Source organism: Cololabis saira, chromosome 16 (genome assembly GCF_033807715.1).
Source record: "Cololabis saira isolate AMF1-May2022 chromosome 16, fColSai1.1, whole genome shotgun sequence".
Lineage (NCBI taxonomy): Eukaryota > Metazoa > Chordata > Actinopteri > Beloniformes > Belonidae > Cololabis > Cololabis saira.
The window spans coordinates 27,736,582-27,756,526 of record NC_084602.1 but is presented as its reverse complement, the minus strand read 5'-3'; the positions used below and the strand labels follow the sequence as shown (position 1 = coordinate 27,756,526).

Below are 19,945 nucleotides of genomic sequence, written 5' to 3'. Positions count from 1 at the left end.
ATATGTTGCTTCATTCATTCCTCTTTATTTTTTTCCCCCTGCAGTCTCGGCAGCTGGTAGAGTAATTGTTGTCTCGGACGAGACGGAGAGGAGCATGAAGGTGACATGGCAACCGGCGCCTGGAAACGTACTCAACTACCGCGTCACCTACAAGCCGCAAGCGGGAGGCCGCCAGCTCGCTGCTAAAGTACCCGGTGGCAACACCTCCACCGTCCTGAGGCGCCTCACTGCCCTCACCACCTACGACATCACGGTTCTGCCGGTCTACCGGTCTGGAGAGGGCAAAGCAAGGCAAGGAGAAGGAACGACACGTACGTTGGCCTCACTAACTTCATTAGAAAGCAGGGCCAGTCTCGGTCCCGATGACGATAGCGCCTTAAATGTTCACATCTCCTTTCCTCTCCAGTGTCACCGTACAAAGGTCCGAGGAATCTGCACACTTCAGAGCCCACCAGGACTAGTTTCAGGGTAACCTGGGACCATGCTCCTGGTGCCGTGAAGGGCTACAAAGTCACCTTCCATCCTGTTCAGGATAATATCGACCAGAGAGAACTTGAGGTCGGTCCCTATGACAACACTGTGGTTCTGGAAGAGCTCAGGTGGGTCCCCAGTCTGATTCCTCTCTTCTTTCTCATTTGTTGTATGAACCTAAAAAAGATAAAAAGATAAAAAAGATATAAAGAAACTTTTTTCTCAAAATACAGTGGCGAATAAAAATGTAGATATATATATAGATTTATTTAAGATGTGTAGATATATAGATTAATATTATGGAAACATGTTATATATATATATATATATATATGTATGTATATGGATATATAGTGATATATTATACATACAGTATTTATGTATGGGTATATCTCTGTTAATATATATGGATATATAGCTATATGTAGATATGTTGGTAAATGGATATATATTTATGTTGATATATAGACTTATATTATGGTTTTTAATAAGTAAGCTCATTGGTTCTCTTGCTATTTTGGAAAAATGAATATAAGATTTAGGGGTAGGACCTGATAAGTATATACTTCAATCCTACTCCCTTTCGAATATGCTGGTGGATCTGCGAGGTCTGCCTTGTCTTTTTTTTTTTTTTTTTAACTTTTTAGTATTGTTCTTTCTAATTTGCATATTCGAAATAAAGCTCAATAATAAACCTTGAATGTGTTATGTGTGGAAAATCATTTTTCTTTCTTCTGTTTTGCAGAGCTGATACCAAATACACAGTCAATGTGATTAGCATGTTTGAAGGAGGGGAGAGCATGCCACTGGCTGGAGAGGAGAACACCACTTACATGGACGATCCTGAACCTCCCACTTTTGAGCCATCAAGTAATACACAATATCTACCTTAAAATGCTATGATTCAGTTGTACTGCATTGCTTTTAGACAACAGAGCTGAGTAGAAAGCTAAGAACCAAAATGTTATTTTCATTCTGTTACTATGTCAGGGTAGAGTAGCCAAAAATTGTACTCAAGTAAAAGTACTGTTACTTCAGAATAATATGACTCAAGTACAAGTAAAAAGTAGTCATCCAAATAATTACTTGAGTAAAAGTAAAAAAGTACTTGGTGAAAAAACTACTCAAGTACTGAGTAACTGTTGAGTAAAGTCTGATTTATTTTCTTAACACAACCATTCAAACAGACAAAAGTACAAAATAATGTTAAAATTAACAAATAAAAAAATTAATCAAATTAAATCAATAAAATACATTAAAATTAATAAAAAATAGCTTAAATGAAAATAATCTTAAAGTAAATTCAAGTACTTTAATAAATAATAAAATAAATAAAATAATAACAGAATAAAAAAATTAATTAAGCACAAGTAGCACAAAATTTCAAACCTTTGTACTTTTCTTTTTTAGGCGGAACTAGAACAAGCCCATGAACTCATGTGTGTTTGAGTCTGTGTATATGTGACAAAACATGCATAAACAAACATTTTTCCCAAAGAATCACTCAGTGATGTCATGAGAAGTAAAAGTAAAAAGTATAGTGATTCAAAACTACTCCTAAAAGTACAAAATTTCCCAAAACTTACTCAAGTAAATGTAACGGAGTAAATGTAACTCGTTACTACCCACCTCTGCCTATAAGACAGTGTCTTCAGTTTGTTGAACATCCCAGGAGCAGCGGTCAAACAGAAAACATCCCATTGTAAATATAGGAAAGTACACTGTAAACCTATGCCATATAAAAGGTGAAGGGGTTCTCTAAATGGCTTTCCTCAAAGCAAATTGTCTCACGCGGGAACAGATGTAATGGCAATTCCATATGTCTGCCCTTTTCTCGCCTCCTACTTTGTGTCACTTCGGGCTTCCTCTTTTTATTCCCAGTCCAGGCACGGCCCGCGTAGATACGAGCCATGCACGCATAATCTATTTGCAGTCGTAAAATGTTTAACTACCCGGTGATTCAGAGCATGGCAAAGACACCAAGTGAGAGAAGAGGGAAAAAAATGCTGTGTTGTCAACCGAAAAGGTCATTTTGACCACTCAGCCCTTATGAGGGAACATATTTGGATTCAGAGACAAGATAGAAATGGTGAACTAGGGGAATACTAGTCCACCTACAATAATACCAGCTTGGTATTGAAGGAAAATTACGTAATATTCCTCTGTATTTGGCTCCAAAGTGCTGATAGTGCAAAAATACCATGAAGTCTGACCCCAAGTGAGAACGTCAGGACCGGCAACCACTGAATGAACCTGTACGAGGATTAAGATCCTTGTTCTTCTTCGTCAAGGTTCTTCTCTGCTTTGACTGGCATTAGACACTATTCAGACTTTCCACTGCCGTCGCAATCATCTTCAGCATGTTCTCATCCATTTACTGGACAATAAGCCACAGATTCAGCACGTCTCAGTCCTATAAAAACATAGTCTGTGAAAGTTTCCGTTTTGCCGCCAAGATATTTCTAACAACAGTCTGTCATTTGCAAATAAAATTCCCCTTAAGTTTATTGAGCTAACTGGCCCATATTGATACATTACAGCCATCTCAGGTATGAAACATCCTCTTATTCCTCACTGAAATGAAATAGGGGAAAGTAGTGAATCTTATTATTATTATTATTTCGTCAATATACCTTAAATAGAGCTATCCTGTTTGAATAAAAGGTATTTTTGCAGGCATATCATGTGACCTCTGCAGGTTTGTTTTCTATGTGACAAATGCAGTTTGCAAGCCAAGTGTATAACATGTTTTCAGTTTTCAGCAAGTGGAGGTTAGTGCAACATCTGCCTGCACGCCTGCACATTTGCAGCCCTCTTTCAGGTACCGAGGATTGGATGCCCTCCCCTGTGATCATATTGTTGCGTTGGGAAACAGGATGTAGATATTACCCTGCTGCTCTGGAGGGCAGCGTCATCTCCAGCGGATGCCCTTTGAAACATCATTATGGGCAGATTCTGCTGATCGTCCTGTGAGACTAACATGTGGATGCAGAAAATCCCTGCCTCGACATGCACCAGAAAGGAAGATGAAAATCAGAACACCTGGGACATCGAGGAATCTGTCAAATAATTCCTCTGAAAAACATCAAAATTACATTCAGAATGATTGTGACGCTGTTTGATGAGCTCTGTAGATTCTTTCCATCTTCTTTTGTTCAAAGTGTTGTGATTTTACCAAACAAACCTTTTCTTTCCACCTTTCTTTTCCATTCCCTTGTACACCTCTTCCGTTAATATATTTCACCACAGACACAGTTTGATGTGCATAAAAGCTGGATTAAAGTGTGTTTTAAAACTGACACCTCTGCTCCACCGTGACGCATGAACTTTTGCCCCGTCAGACGCCATGTGTCGGACCAACGCCCAGGCCGACATCGTGCTGCTGGTGGACGGCTCCTGGAGCATCGGACGTCTCAACTTCAAGACTATCCGAGCCTTCATCGCTCGTGCGGTGGGAGTCTTTGAGATTGGTCCTGAACGCGTCCAAATTGGTGGGTTTACACAGAATAAAGGAAAAGCAGTTATAGGCAATCTGGGATTACAAATTCACGAAAAAACAAAGATTTTTTGACTTGGTCTAAGAAAAGATTGATGGTGTTTGCAGCGCTTGCTCAGTACAGCGGAGACCCAAAGACTGAATGGCACTTGAACGCTCATAGGACCAAGGAGTCCCTGATGCAGGCTGTGACTAACCTGCCCTACAAAGGTGGAAACACCATGACAGGTACTTCAAAACGTCAACTAAAAGATTTTTTTACCCACGTATGTGTTTTGTTTTTGTCTGATTCATCATGAATTGTTTGTGGTGTCTTCATGGCAGGATTGGCTTTGAACTTCATCCTCCAGAATAATTTCAAAGAGAGTTTTGGGATGCGACCCAAGGCTCGCAAAATAGGTGTCTTGATCACTGATGGCAAATCGCAGGATGACATCATTCTCAGCTCTCAGAAACTACGTGACGAGGGCATCGAGCTCTATGCCATTGGTAAGTAAGCTTCCCCTCTGCAAGGTTTCACAAACAGATTGCACGTATCAAGTGTGTAATACCCAGTACTGGAGTTGAGGGGGGATGAGGGGCGATGGCATCCCTCCTCAAATAAAAACGGTCAAAATCATCCCCCCTGTAAAACTGCCATCCCTCCTTTCCATCCCTTATGTCATTTCATCAATGAATGTGGTTTTACTGCTATTTCAGCATTTAGAGTCATCACCAGAAAAATAACTTATTTGACAATTTTCATCTGTTTCAAGTAAAATTTCACTTGAAATAAGTAGAAAAATCTGCCATTGGGACAAGATTTATCTTCTTATTACAAGCAAAAAAATCTTGTTCCACTGGCAGATTTTTTTACTTATTTTAAGTGAAAATCTACTTGAAACAAGTGCAAATTGTTGTTTTTTCTAGTGATGAGTCTTGTTTTAAGTCTTATGAGATTTTTTTTACTAAAATAAGACATTTTAACTAGAAATAAGACAAATATTCTTGTTAAGATTTTGAGTTTTTGCAGTGATCCATTTTACTTATCCTGTGAAGGACAGAGGCATATTGATAAGTTCAGAAAACTGTTTTTATTGTTGTGTTTTGATGTATTTGATGTAAGCCCAGTGGATATTTAAAGCTTACAGAAGGCTGCATTTAACTGCTGCTATGTCATTCCTGCAGTATTTCTGCAGGTGTTTTGGTCAGTGCTATTATTTGTAATATATTATATTATTTGTAATCAGCACAAATTATCTGTCCCCATATGATAAAATCCACCATCCCCCCTGACTTTTTTTTTACAACTCGAGTACTGGTAATACCGCTATTTATCATTCATTCATTTCATCATTCAAGGTGTGAAGAATGCAGATGAGAACGAGCTGAGGTCCATCGCCACCGACCCGGATGAGATCCACATGTACAACGTGGCTGATTTCTCCTTCCTGCTGGACATTGTGGACAGTCTTACTGACAACCTTTGCAACAGCGTGAAGGGACCAGGTATGTTTGAGTTGAACAGAATACACGTATCTCTGACTGATCAAAGTATTTCAAGCAATAAAAAGCAACACATTGAACTGCAAGAGCAAGAAAAAAAAAAAAGCAGGAAATTATAGCAGATCCAATGATTCTCTGCTTCCCCTAATATTAATTCTGTCTTCCTGGAAAAGGAAATTGTATGTTCCTTAATCAAATTAAAGAGTTGCTTGTCTTGGATGCGACTTTATAGTCTCAATAAGTACAGTGTCTCTGTGTTGCAAGTTCTGTTTAAACTTGTACCCGCAGAGACATATTCACTGTTTATCTGAAGCTACCAAGCTTGGTTAAGAGATCGGCATTTGTTAAAGCACATAGTAACGCTGAATCGGTGACTGTTTACCTACAATTAAAGTTAAGACGGGGATAATCTTGCATGACTGTGTAAAATATCCTCTTCAATTACTAATACAGCCGTCTGTACCTTTCTGTGATTACTTTCCAAATAGGAGGTGCTCCAGATTCAGCCACTAATCTGGTGACATCCGAGGTGACTTACCAGTCCTTCAGAGCCACCTGGACGGCTCCCGAAGGCACCGTGGAAAGGTACCGCGTGGAGTACATGGTTCCGTCCGGAAGCCCACAACAGGTATCCACGCCGTAAAACCGCTGCGATACAGAAAACAGCTTCTGTCAGCTGCCAGCACTGGCTGCTTTAACCTCCGAGCATCTCCCTGTGTGGGTGTTGATGGGATGTTGGCTTAACGCTGTCCTAACCCACTGTTTCCCCATCCCACTGGAAACAGCGCTGATACTTCTGTTTTCATCTTCCTGTTTCTGTTGGCCCGTGTTGTGCTGCTTTCAATACAGCACAGTTTGATACAGACCAAAGAAAGATTGAATGTATGAAGGATATATCCCAGATGGCTGTCTGATTTGAGTGTGAAAGCTTTATGAAGTGCTTGTAAGTTATTCTAGTGAACGTTTGACTGTTTGGCTGTTTGGCTGTGTAACTGACACATACTTCATATCTGTAGTGTATATTTTCACATCCAAACGTGAATGTAATCATTTACCGGTACATGCTGTTTAAAGTACTCCCTGAATTCAAGCTCTGACTCGAAGACATAACAGACGAATATCTGAACTGCTACATGTTACCGTTAGCATTGTCTGATTGTGAACTCTTTTATTAGGTGTTCGTGGACGGCAGTCTGACCACCGTGGTTCTCCAGGGGCTCAACCCGCTGACAAAGTACCTGGTCAACGTGTACTCTGTGGTGGGAGAGGACAGCAGCGAGCCTCTTAGAGGATCCGAGACCACCCGTGAGTCTCCTGTTTCTCTGCTTTTTTTGGTAAAACCCGTTAAGCCACCTTCCATCCGAGTAGCGTAATAAAATTCAGTCAGCTAAAGCTCTGCAACTTGAGCCTGTCCAGCGATCTGAACGATTTTCCTCCTTTAATCTAAAGCACTAGTCTGGTCACTCTGGATTCAACTTTGATTTTCCAGGAGAAAAGTATCGGCGGCCACAGAAGAAACTGCTTCATAAGACATCAACAAGGATGTGCTATCGTTCAAAGGAAGGGCTGGTTTTGCAATAAAAAACGTGTTGATCCAAGGTGTTATTAGTTATTAGTTGGACAAAAATAAAATCCAGATTTTTTTTCTCTGAAAACCCGAATTTCGATTTCGATTTTTTTGGTAAAACTACAAAAGACAATGGAATAAATTGTTTCAAATATTTTATCTTTATTTTTAAAGAAAAATAGCAAACAAATTTCCCTTTTGGGAATGAAGTGCAATTGAAAGACACTGTAAATCCTCCTTGAGTTTAGTAAAGTGACAACATTTACAATTCTCTTGACCAAACAAAGATGACTAGACGAGCTCTGTCTGTAATGCAGCCAGCTGCAAAAAAGGAAAATCGATTTTCCTTTTTTTAACATCGTCTTGAATAATAAATCCGATTTAGATTTAAAATCGATTAATCGCACAGCCCTAGTTATTAGTGGTTGTTTTGACCGGTGGGCCTCCTGTATGGTCTGGTATGTTCTGTACCGAAGGTTGTATCAGGGATAAGTACCAAACCCGTTTCAAGAAAGTCCATTTTTGTAAAGTGAATGGGTGTGGATGTCCAGGCTTACTTGACCGCAAGCAATACAGCCAGACCTATTACAAGAGGCTCCAGGGTAGAAGACGTTAGGAGACGCTGAATTTTTGAACACAAACAGCTGAAACCAGGCTGTTTATGATTCCTCACAAAAAAAAACCCAGCTTGATTAAGATGTGTAACTGTGTCCGTGATATATTCCAGACTAGTCTTGACTACGTTTCATCCTTAAACCTCAAGCCGCCGTTTTCATTGGTTTATATTTGCGTTCTGGATTCCCTCTCTCAGTGTCTGTGATCCCGGTCTGCTCTTTATTATTAAAACCTTCAAAAGTGACAAATATATCTTGATCCCTTTATAAACTGTGTGACTGTAGGAAGATAGCGGTAGTAAATCTTTATTGGATGCAAATTCAGATGGGAATTTACATGATCGCATTTGCTTTCAAGAGTACTATTGACTTCTGCCAATGTTTCTTTTAAGGTGTCAAATGTTGTTTTATTGGTGCTGTTTAGAATAACAAAGATTTAATAGTATGACTCGATATCTATAAAAGCACTTATAAACATTAATTTGTCGTGTGAATGGCAATAAAAGCAGACGACAAAAAAAAACGTGCCTATAATACTCTCTCACATGAATGTGTATGCAAGTGTTGTCTGTAGTCACAAGTCACCAGAAGTTATAAGGGCGTATGCATGAATATTTATGTTCATAAAAACAGCAGCAGTGAAAATCTCTGCTTCACTGACCCATTAAATGCTGCGTTTAACACCATTTCCTGGGTTTTCTAGTTCCCCTGAGCGCTGTGAGGAGAATGACCATTTACGAAGAGTCGGTGACGACCATGCGAGTGAGGTGGGAGGAGGCGGAGGGAGCCACCGGGTACATGCTGCTCTACAGCGCCATCAACGCCACCCAGCCCAGTACCGAACAGGAGGTAGGACACATTCGAGGGCTGCTGTGACTAAGACAGATTAAACAGTAACTAGGAGAAAAGAAACGCAAATTATTTAACGCAAATAGAAGGGATTTGGTGCAGATTTCTATGCACTGAGCACATGTAGACGTATCACTTGACTCTGGAGATGGCCTGTAGCACCATATAATGTAATAATTTCCTGAAAATGTAATAACGCCTGAAAATGTAATAAAATGTGCACTTAATTCAATCGAAAATGTAATAAAACCCAATAATGTAATAACTTCACCAATAATGTAATAAAATATCCTGACGGACATTGTAATAACATTTTTACCGATAATGTAATACCTTATTACATTATTGGGAATTTATTACATGTACATGGTACTCAAAGTCTGCAATTTAACCCAATAGTCATTCTGGTGTTTCAAATCCACCGTATATAACATTCTTAAATACTTAAAACACAAAATGTAGAACTCTGAACTGAAAATGAACATAGCCTATATATTACATTATCAGTTTTGAAAAAAAAAAAAAGACCCAACGGAAAATGTAATAAATTCCCAATAATGTGATAAGGTATTGAAATGTTATTACAATATCAGTCAGAATATTTTATTACATTATTGTTGAAATTATTACATTATTGGATTTTATTACATTTTCAATTGATTTAAGTGAAAATTTTATTACATTTTCAGGCGTTATTACATTTTCAGGAAATTATTACATTATAGGGTGCTACATGGCCGAGCAGTTGAAACTGTTTAAATTACATAAAATTAGTAAGACACCAGTGTTGGTCTCACCATTCAGCAGACAAGGAAAGGAGAGGGAATACAAAGGAACTTTGTTAGGGGTGGATGAACTATGAGCTCACACAGCCAAGGGAGCATCATGATTTGTTCATGAAGTGTGAAACCCGGTGGGTCAGAATCTTATTCACCAGATGCACTTCAAGCTAAATATTTATCTCTCCCGGCCCTTATCCGTCTGGGTCATTGACGTTTAGGCTGAGGAGTTTCCTCTCCCCCTCTTGACCTTGTCGTTTTTTTTCTTCGGTTTCCCTTCAGATCCGAGTGGGAGCAGTGACAACTGATGTCCAGCTGGTGAAGTTACTCCCCAACACAGCTTACACGCTCTCCCTCTTCGCCCTCCACGGAGAATCCGCCAGTGAACCTCTTACAAAGCAGGGAGTCACCCGTAAGTTGCTATCGATCACATATTTGTCTCACCAGGGGCCACTGTCAACTCTAACTGAGTGGAGAAAACTAATTCTGAGCTTTTGTTCCCGTGTCTAGTTCCCATGCCGCCTGCAGGGGAACTGAGGGTTCGTGACGTTACCCACAGCACCATGGTGCTGAACTGGGACGCTGCTCCTGGTGCCGTTAGAAAGTATATCCTCACCTACAAGCCTGAGGGGGGAGACTCTAAAGAAGTAGGTTTGGCCAAAGCTATGTCAAATTTTCCTTCCGTGGCATCACTTAAATGAAATGCATGTGTCGAGCTGATGGTTGAGTGGTTAAGGGCTGCAGACCACATGGGCGAAAATACCTCTGCTGTTCCCACTTCTCCAGTCTATCTCCGTGCCGTCCAGATAAGTCCGTATGGCGACATGTCGCCAGATTGTTAAACCAATCTTATACTGCTTATGCATTTTCTCGTAGAGTCATTCGAGTTCGACACGGATGAACTTATAAAGAATCTTTTTTGACTGAGACTTTCTCATATTGGTTCAGACCATATAATGGAGACTGCAGATGGTCGTTTCTTAGATCAGGTTAAAACATTATGAAACAATGAGAACATGATTTTGCAGGGTTTTCAAATTTGGTTATCATGGGCAAATAGTTTATGATTCCCTGCGTCCCTCTGGGAATGCAGGTATAAAGCAGCCGAATCTGTGCTCTGCATCTTGCTACCTCCCTCAGTAATAAATCAGGTGGAGGTGCTCCTCAAAGCTCCCAGGGTAGAAGCACACATGTGAAAGCGACTTGCAGGCAGAAGATGTACGTGATAGAAGCCAGTGACGGCGCGCCAATCGCGATAAAGTCTTCCTTTGGGAGAGAATTTGAGAAAATGCAAGTTCAGATAAACAAATAGCAACTGTTGCTAAGTATTTGTTAGGAGCACTTAAGGAGTTCCAAAGTATTCCTGTGAAAATTACTGAGAATTTACACTTTTTTCATAAAGTTGACTTTTAGATGAGCCTTACTTACGTCTTAATTGTTGATTTAGTTAACGAGAATGTTTGCTTTTCTGCAGCTGGAAGTGGATGGACGTACTACCACAAGAAAACTGGACAACCTGATCTCGCAGACAGAGTACGATTTGGCTGTGACTCCAGTTTATGACGAGGGACCCGGTCAGACAATGTTAGGAACCGCCATCACAGGTACAGGAGATCAGAATCGTGACACTGCTTTAGGAGAACTTGGTTTTTGTTGGGGGGGTTTGGGAGGGGAGGGGGTGCCATCTCTGAAGCGATGCAGAAACTAACTTGCTCAATTCTACTTGATAGATGTGGTTCCAGCACCAAAGAACCTGCGATTCTCTGAAGTTACCCAGACCAGCTTCAGGGCCACATGGGAGCACGGAGCCCCCGATGTTGCTCTCTACCGTATTGGATGGACTAAGAAGGGGGATACCAACTTCCAATATGTAAGAGAAACCCAGAAGTCCAATACGTTTCACAGGTTATTTCTTGCTGATCCAGTAATCGGCAGACTTGGCGTGCTCACTCAAAAAGACCAAAAGTGTGTCACCGGGTGCCAGTCCAAAAAACATGTCAAAAAATCAAAATCCGACAGCACTCACTTTAAAGGAGCTTGAGGCCGGATTGAGGCAGGATTTATGAAAGAAATCCGTATACGTTTTAAGTTTTCTAGTAATAATGTCAGATGAAGCGTTCCAAACCCAAAAGAATGAGCCCTCTAGTGTATCTCTCCTTTGCCTTGAACAGGCTGTGTGCTGCAAAATGTGCTGCAATTCGGGCCCAAATTTCCTGCGCTGGGCTGCGGATGTGACGTCACATGACGCTGCATGCACGTTCTCCCCGTTCTCCCGTGCCGGCTTCGCTGTTGGCTGCAGTACCCCCGACGGCCGTCGTGGCGAAGGGTGGCGCTAGAGAGTAATTTCTTAAAAGGAGCCTCATGCTCCTTTAAGTACAAAACTTTTAATATATGATTAAATCACTGCACAGCAGCAGAGAATCGGACGCGTTTCAGCTTACAGCCGTCCTCAGCCTCTCTGCTGCTGTGCAGTGATTTAATCATATATTCAAACTTTTGTACTTAAAGCAGCACTATGTAACTTTTCCACCTTAATATAATATTTCCAGAGTCATTGTGATGGTGCATCAATTTACAACAGGTTTAATGACACCTCTGTCATGGTCTGAGGGGTCTGTATCGCCTTCACTGGCACTATGTAACTTCGAGGTGCATGGTAGGAACCCTTCCACACTACTGGTAAAGCACTACCGCTTTTGTCCAAAGGAGCCGCCAAACTCAACAAAAGCTGAAAGTTACGTTGTGCTGCTTTAAAGTGAGTGCTGTCGGATTTTGATTTTTATTTCTTGATGATTACCACTTGCTTCCAGTGGATATAAAGAAAAAAAAAACGATTTCCGCAACAGTTCTTTTATGATTTCTCCAATTTTGTCGTGCTTCCCTTTGTTCCCTCTGTTAATCACATACTCGTGCTTAAATCTTGCTCACCAGGCCATTCTGAACAATGACGAGATAAGTCACGTCCTGGAGAACTTGGAGCCAGACACTCCCTATGACGTGTCTGTCACTGCCATCTATCCCGATGAATCCGAGAGCGAGGACCTGCTGGGCACTGAGAGAACATGTAAGATGCATATTCCAACACTTGCGTGACGATATTTCAGCAGTCACCTTTGCACTGTTTTGCTTAAATCATTTGACAAAGTCTCTGTGTTGGATCGTAACCAAAGGCCCAAACAGTTGTTTTAATTCTTCTGTTCCTGAAAAATAAGCTGGTTGAAATGTTGCGTTAAGGGTATGCCCATTATACCTTTCTATTTTTGCCTCTGTAGTGGCCAAGCAGGATGGTAGACCAAGTGAGTATATGTGGTAAAGCAAAAGGATGCTTTGCGACAAAAGCATGTCTTGTTATTTCATACATTTAGCTCAACTGTTGTTCATTAGACAACAGTTACTTCATCATCGAGAAAGACTTAACCCATCCACCATGGCGCTGCAGCTGACACAGTGCGGTTTTATTATGCGTTTGTCTCTCCTTCTGTGTGTCTGGCCAATTGTCCATGCTGTTCATCCCAAAAGCTTCCTCATGAGTATGTTCTCACTTGTTCAAATGAATTGGCTGAAGATGGATTTCCTCCATGCATGCCTGGAAAAAACAGAGATTTGAATCCCTGTTTTTCAAGCCCGTCCCATCAATCATCGTCTGTTCATTCATCCATCTATTCATTGCATTCCTCCATGCATTTGAGTCCATCCATCATCATCGTCATCATCATCATCATTATCATCACCATCATCAATCCATTGCATTTTTAAAGGCTCCATCCCTGCTTTGGAAAAGACAAAATCTCTTGAGGCAGATTTTCTTTTCCATTTTAAAGCTGCAGTCCTTTTTAATTGCCAGCTAGTGATTGATATTCTTTGTTTTATAGTAAAAAAAAAAAGTTTATTATCTGGGAGGTTATAGTTTGGTTCTGTCAAGGTAAAAAAACAAAAACAAAACACAAAAGAATCAAGGATTTAATTATCAAGGACTGTGTCTTTAAAAGATATTTTACGAATATTCATACCGCAAATGCTCTTATTACATGTGAGAGATATCAGTTTAGCTGTAAGTCTGATTATGTGTCTGTGCTTTTGCACTTTGCAGCACCTAATGCACCTCCCACCAACTTAGTTGTGTTCAATGAGACCATCACTACTCTGAACGCCAGGTGGACTCCACCTCCGGGCCGCGTGACGAACTACAAGATCACTTACGTCCCCACAGCTGGAGGCGCTACTCAGACGGTAAGTCACGCTACAGCAACACAGTCAATGACAGGATTTCATTATTGGAAAATTACAGCTATCAGCAAAAGTGCCCATGTCTGATCTTTTGCTTAAAAATATTCAGATGAATCCATAAAAACTTGCAGACGAGTTTGAGATGAATCCATAAAAGTGTGTTTAGAAAAGGGCATATAACAGCAAAGCTGATGTTCGGATGAGAATTGCGCCTGGCAGTCAGAAATTTCCGTGGTAATAAGTTCTCAGTTCCACTTCAACAGCTTTGATTGGCAGTTAGTAGTTTCCACGGTGACCTAAAGTGCAACATACCATCTGACTTCGGCTGAAAATCCAAAGCCCACAATTTAAAAGACAAACTGTAACACCAAAGGAAATTACTTTGAAATTTCACGATGCATTCCCTCGGATAAAAATGTACATTTTGGATCTCTTTGGAAGTTCTGCTCGGATTGGGCCGCTGATCAACTTTGCTGTCAGTGTTGCCTGAGACGGCTACAGAGAAAACTATATTTTCCTCCGGCTCGATGAAGAACTTAGGGCCTGTCAAGCTAAAACCCTCAGCTAAAGGAAAAAGCTTATGATTTTTAATGTCAAGCTTCGTCCACTCTGCCAAGAGTCAGTTACGCTCCGGCTCACAGACGTTCCTCCATTTATTTCTATGGGCCAATAAATCACAATTTCTTTTGTAAACCGTATGACAGAAAAAAGTCATTGCACGTGTCACACAGGCACGTCAGTCATTCTGGCGTTTGAAGCGTGTCTCTACGTTGAATGTTGGGAGATTAGTTGTCAGACTGGGATTGCTTGGACAACATTCCCTCCATTTAGCAAAACAGCCAACCCTAGCGTAGGATTTTATTTCAAATAATAGGCTAAAAGAACGTTTTATTATTGTTAATAAAATCTTAAGTATACGTTCCATTTTTTCCCTTATGCAACAAAAGTTGTGAGCCTTCGAGCAACAAAATCATGTTATTGCTTTTTCTACTTCAAGTGGTTTTCACTGTTGCATCCTCAAACCGTTGTGCAAACTGAGCCTCATGGCTTCTTAGCTTCAGCTCATTTCATAAATTTATTTCTACTTTCCGGGCAGATTTCCTTTCAAAAGAATTATATGCGTATTGATTCAAGTCTGCTACTGGCAGCGTTGTTTTAATCCATTCAGATTCAGTTATTTTGACGTATTGATGTGTTGTTTTTTAAGCTTCTTTTATTTATATCTGACAGAACAAAAGGTCGTGAGCTGGTCATGCATTTTTGGCGGCAACACTGAATGTGCAAAAGCCTTTTTTTTTTGGAGGGCAGATTAATTTTTTGTTTCAATTTTCTGTCATATTTCTTATTGCTTTCAAAAACAATTCTAGGACAGTAGAACACTTCCCTGCGCTTGGGCAATGTTCACCCTCGGGTTTACAGCCTCATGAATCAGCTGCGGAGAGAGAAAAATACATCTTTGTTAAACGTTCCAACTAGTTTTAGTTAAAAATATTTGTCCTTCACTCTCTGTTCCTTCGCCTCACTTCTGAGGCTCTAAAAGCACCAAGACAGGAACTCATCTGGATCGTGGTGTGATATGGATCTGCAAGCTTTGTGTGTGGTGTGTGTCTCTGCGTGTGTGCATAGAAAGTGGAATGTTCTTGTCTGGTCGGGTCAGTAATGAGAGAGCACGGTGCTCATGTGTGTCATATTTCATGCGGTAGATCTTCTTTAAAGATGCTGTGCTCCCAAACCTGGCTATTACCTTGTCTTCCGTTCACTGGCCCCAATAAGACCCAGATGGCATCCAACCTTCATTGTCCCGGAGACGGCGGTGAAAACCTTCACATATTAATCTTCTTTCCTTGTAATTGACCCTGTCAGAGTTTTTGTACCAAACCAGCAGATCAGCTGGTGTTAAGTACATTAGGTTATTTGTTGACCCTCAGTTCCCCTTTCAACACGAGGGTAATGTTTCCCCCCGTGCTGCTCCATGAAAGTAGCGCTGCTGATATTTTGGGTGATAACACACTGAGCGGTTGATGGAAATTTGGAAACCAACTGGGTAGGATCAGCCAAATCATCTTGGTGCGCTGACGTCATTTCAACAAGTACAACAAGTTTGTTTTTCTCGAAATGCCATATCTTCAATGTTTCCTGGTGTTCAAGTAAACAAAGCTATAAAACTTTTGTCCCGCTGCTGGACGATTCAGCCCTTTGATTCGAGAAAGCTTTTGAAGATTTAGATCAACCATAGGAAGATCTACAGTGGACATTTACATCCAGACACATTAACACACACAAATACGGTATTTAAGAGAGCATTTCGATGGATACATCCCCGGTCATGACAAGCCTGTTTCAGATATCAGCACAGAGTAGCAGTCGTGTCCAAAAATACTCAAAACATGTTGACATCTTACTACTTTTCAGGTGGAGTTCTTTCCATCTGGTAACTGGCTTTAGGGAACCCTGGAGGTTTCTTTATCCGATCAAAAACAGAACAATTATTCTTTCCCCCCGCACCTATCATATTTTCATAGGTCTTTTAAAGCTACACTTCGAAAAAGAAACGGAAAAGTTCAACGTTCAGCGCTAGACCACTGTTTGAGTATCTTCAGCTTCAGTGTGATCACCGACGTTGTTTCTCCTCTAATCAGACCCAGGTTGGAGGAAAGAAGAACACAGTCCTGCTCCCCAAGCTGACCCCTGACACCGAATACTCCATCAGCGTGGTGGCAGTTTACGCCAGGGGAAGCAGCAGGGAGCTGAACGGCCTCGGAAAGACCAGTAAGTAGTCTACAATTTATGGGGGGAAAGGGGGAGGAAAATACCTCCAGGTATTAGGCTTTCCATCGAAATGTGTCTGTATATGTGCAGCGAGAATGATATCGTACCTTTTTGTTATGACAGAGAATTTGGGTGGTGTTAGGAACCTCCGCGTAATCGACCCCACCACCAGCACTCTGAATGTCCAGTGGGAGCCTGCTGATGGGAACGTGCGCCAGTATAGGATCTTCTACGTCCCTGCAGCTGGAGGAAATGAAGATATGGTAGGCAGCAAGTCAACAACATGCTTGTACAATGAGTGAAACCTCTTCCATGTAGAATCCCAGTCAGGTCGCCTCCTCTGGTCCGATTAGGGTTGCCACCTTTCAGAAATAGAAATAAGGGACGCCCTGATTTCAGCAGCGCAGGAGCCAAAAAAAAAAAGCCCCAAAACTTCTAAACTGAATAAAAATGTGTTTATTTTATATGAAAAAACAAAATGCTTTGATTTAAAGTTTAAAGTGCTTTAATAGCATTGAACTTGCATGACTGTACAGACAGACAACCATATAGCAGCTGAAATATCCTCTTATGGTACGTATGTCCATATCAGCCCAGATGTAATATATACAGGTGAAGAATATAGTGTAAAAGTTAATTTATTTCAATAATTCAACTAGAATATGGTGTAAAAGTTAATTTATTTCAATAATTCAACTAGAATATGGTGTAAAAGTTCATTTATTTCAATAATTCAACTAGAATATGGTGTAAAAGTTAACTTATTTCAATAATTCAACTAGAATATGGTGTAAAAATTAACTTATTTCAATAATTCAACTAGAATATGGTGTAAAAGTTAATTTATTTCAATAATTCAACTAGAATAGGGTGTAAAAGTTAATTTATTTCAATAATTCAACTAGAATATGGTTTAAAAGTTAACTTATTTCAATAATTCAACTAGAATATGGTGTAAAAGTTAATTTATTTCAATAATTCAACTAGAATATGGTGTAAAGGTTAATTTATTTCAATAATTCAACTAGAATATGGTGTAAAAGTTAACTTATTTCAATAATTCAACTAGAATATGGTGTAAAAGTGAACTTATTTCAATAATTCAACTAGAATATGGTGTAAAAGTTAATGAAAATACAGTACAAATCGCGTCCCGTATTAGTTCAATACGGGACGCAACATTTTTTTCTCAAATAAAGGACAATTCCGTATTTTACGGGACGGGTGGCAACCCTAGGTCCGATCCCAACCTGTCCTGTGACTTTTGGCTCTTCCCTGTAGGTGCAGGTCTCAGGAAGCACCTTCAACACCGTGCTGAAGAACCTGGACTCCGATACCGTCTACACTGTGACTGTGGTTCCCGTTTACGCCGCCGGGGAGGGACAGCGCATGTCTGAGAACGGCAAAACACGTAAGAAAGAAATGCAAGCAGCGAGTGCAAGCTGAGTGGGTCACAAGTCCTAATGATGGTCCACGCAGAAACACAAAGAAGATATAGGGGCGTCATTTAAAAAAGACAGCTTTCAGAGTGGAGAAAAAGCCTGTGCAGACAAAGTGAGGAAGGGACAGCTTTCTCTGAGCCAGGAATCCATTCTCGTCTGGCCAGAATGAACTCAGTGGCCTCAGCTGTTGGCTCACTGTTACTGTTAATGTCCGGGACGTTCAATAAGGCAGTCGCTTGTAACGAAGCTCCTCAAATTTACTTCCTTTCAAACCTGATAGCCAAGCTTTTCTGATCTAATGCAAATGATTTTGGTAGAAATTCGCTGTTACATTACATACATACAGACATATATGTATATATATATATATATATAATAAAATGAAACATCTAAACCAACATAAAAGGACTGTGTTCAGCACATTTTGAACTTTGACAAAGAGCATGGGTTTCACGTTTCCCCCACAGTGAAACCACCAAGTCCTGCCGGGCATGAGTCAGCTTTTTGTGGGGTGATTGCGTAGGAAGGAATTCCTCTGGGTTGGCAGCATCATAATGGTGTCTCCTTCGTTTTTACCGTAATATTATCCATTTATTGGTTGGAATCAAGGGTAGTGGTCAGGAAAATGTAAGGATCGGAGAATGGGGGAAGGAATAAATTGAGTGTTTGGCTCTGTTTTTGGGAAAAAGTAACATGGGAGCCTAAACATGAATGGAAAGCATTATATCTTTTATGGCTCTCGACTCACTTGGCTAAGGTCACGCTCCATGCTTGCTACCGTTGCCCCATTTCCCTCCCGTGGCAGTGGCCCCTGATTTTTAGTGGCTTTTTTTTCTTCTTTTTTTCCTCCCAAGACATGATAACCTAAGTCTAATAGAATCCATGGAGTTTAGCAGGTCATGCACCCACAGACAGTTGTGCAGCTTGTCTCATCATGTCCATCCAAATCACAATTCTTCATCTCTCCTTCATTTTTTTAAGTTTAATGAAAGTCTGCACTCACAGTTTGAACTAACATCGCTATTCAGTCAGTGTTCATTGTGTCTGATAATTCAAAGCAGCTTTTTTTACGCAACAAGCTTTGGTTTGTGAAACTTTAAAAGCAGGAAACTCGTTTTTCTGTGTTCTGCCCACTTTGTTTTTCCCTGCATTTATGGGTTTCTAACGGGGTCCAGCACAGAGCCTGTGAACATCTGCTTTGGATTTTTAGAAGGCAAACTGCGCGCGGAACTACGCATACGCCTTCTATCTGCTTTTTCATCAACCTTTAGGGCACCGACAGGAAGTGTCCCATCGGTGGCAGTATTGTTAAATAATGCGTTTAAAATTCCTTTGCCGGTTGCTAGGGAGAATTGTTTTCATTTTATTGAAGTGTTCTCCAGTAGTCTTGTTTTGGCCATCCATAAAACGGGTCTAGACTTTATTTTACCATAGGAGACAGAGATTAGGTGCAGTTAGGTGATTCACAAAGGTTCGGTTTTGCACTCGCGGGCAACTCCAATGAGACAAAGATTTACCCTGATTCTCAATCTCACCTGTCCCTTTTTGACCTGTGTCTTGGCAGTGGAGCGCAGCCCCGTCAGAAACATCCAGGTCTACAACCCCACGACAAACACGTTGAATGTTCGCTGGGAAGCAGCCACAGGCCCGGTGGAGCAGTACCGGGTCGTCTACTCTCCTCTGACTGGAAACCGGGCTTCTGAGTCGGTGAGTTTCCATCCTCTACACGGGGAGAAGTGCGATTGAGTAATATATATATATATATATATATTAGGGCTGTCCAAGTTAGTGCGTTAACGACGCGTTAACTTAACGTTCTCTTAACGCCGACAATTTTTTTAACGCACACGATTAAAAAAAAAAAAAAAGAAAAAAAAAAGGTGCATATCATTTCAGGCGCTTGACGGCACCCATAGTTCGAGGAAAAGTCTGGTGAACTGAAAGATGGAGAATGAAAAGCGACTTTTGAACAGCAAGTTCACTTTCAAAAAGATGCCAGATGGTTCGCTGGACAAGACTGAAGTTATTTACATGTACCATCGATTTGAAATGAATTACCACCGAAGTACGTTGAGTCTCAAATACCAGAGAGCGCAGCGCTGCTCCGCCCCCCCCCCCCCCCCCCCCTCGTCAAAATCAGACAACGCTGGATAGCAGCTTGCAAAAAAGGACGAGTCAAATCAAATCAAACTGCATTTGTTAAGCGCTTTTCTTACAAAATAAGAAATGCAACGCAAAGTGCTTTA

At 40.8% G+C, this 19,945-nt stretch overlaps 1 protein-coding gene across 3 annotated transcripts in view; it reads left to right on the top strand.

The window, feature by feature from the left end:
- The window catches only part of LOC133462377 (collagen alpha-1(XII) chain-like), a 69,223-nt gene that overhangs the window by 22,141 nt on the left and 27,137 nt on the right, over positions 1-19,945 (top strand). For 2 of the 3 annotated variants that reach the window (XM_061743595.1, XM_061743597.1), the window contains exons 15-35: positions 45-311; positions 407-599; positions 1,217-1,341; positions 3,813-3,962; positions 4,076-4,195; positions 4,292-4,456; positions 5,309-5,455; positions 5,941-6,080; positions 6,628-6,757; positions 8,337-8,482; positions 9,544-9,673; positions 9,772-9,908; positions 10,736-10,865; positions 10,992-11,131; positions 12,193-12,325; positions 12,534-12,557; positions 13,352-13,491; positions 16,128-16,257; positions 16,381-16,520; positions 17,539-17,668; positions 19,264-19,406. In XM_061743595.1, coding sequence (XP_061599579.1) covers positions 45-311; positions 407-599; positions 1,217-1,341; positions 3,813-3,962; positions 4,076-4,195; positions 4,292-4,456; positions 5,309-5,455; positions 5,941-6,080; positions 6,628-6,757; positions 8,337-8,482; positions 9,544-9,673; positions 9,772-9,908; positions 10,736-10,865; positions 10,992-11,131; positions 12,193-12,325; positions 12,534-12,557; positions 13,352-13,491; positions 16,128-16,257; positions 16,381-16,520; positions 17,539-17,668; positions 19,264-19,406 — 2,960 coding nt within the window. The remainder of the gene's footprint in view (positions 1-44; positions 312-406; positions 600-1,216; positions 1,342-3,812; positions 3,963-4,075; positions 4,196-4,291; positions 4,457-5,308; positions 5,456-5,940; positions 6,081-6,627; positions 6,758-8,336; positions 8,483-9,543; positions 9,674-9,771; positions 9,909-10,735; positions 10,866-10,991; positions 11,132-12,192; positions 12,326-12,533; positions 12,558-13,351; positions 13,492-16,127; positions 16,258-16,380; positions 16,521-17,538; positions 17,669-19,263; positions 19,407-19,945) is intronic. The other variant, XM_061743596.1, reaches the window with a different exon arrangement.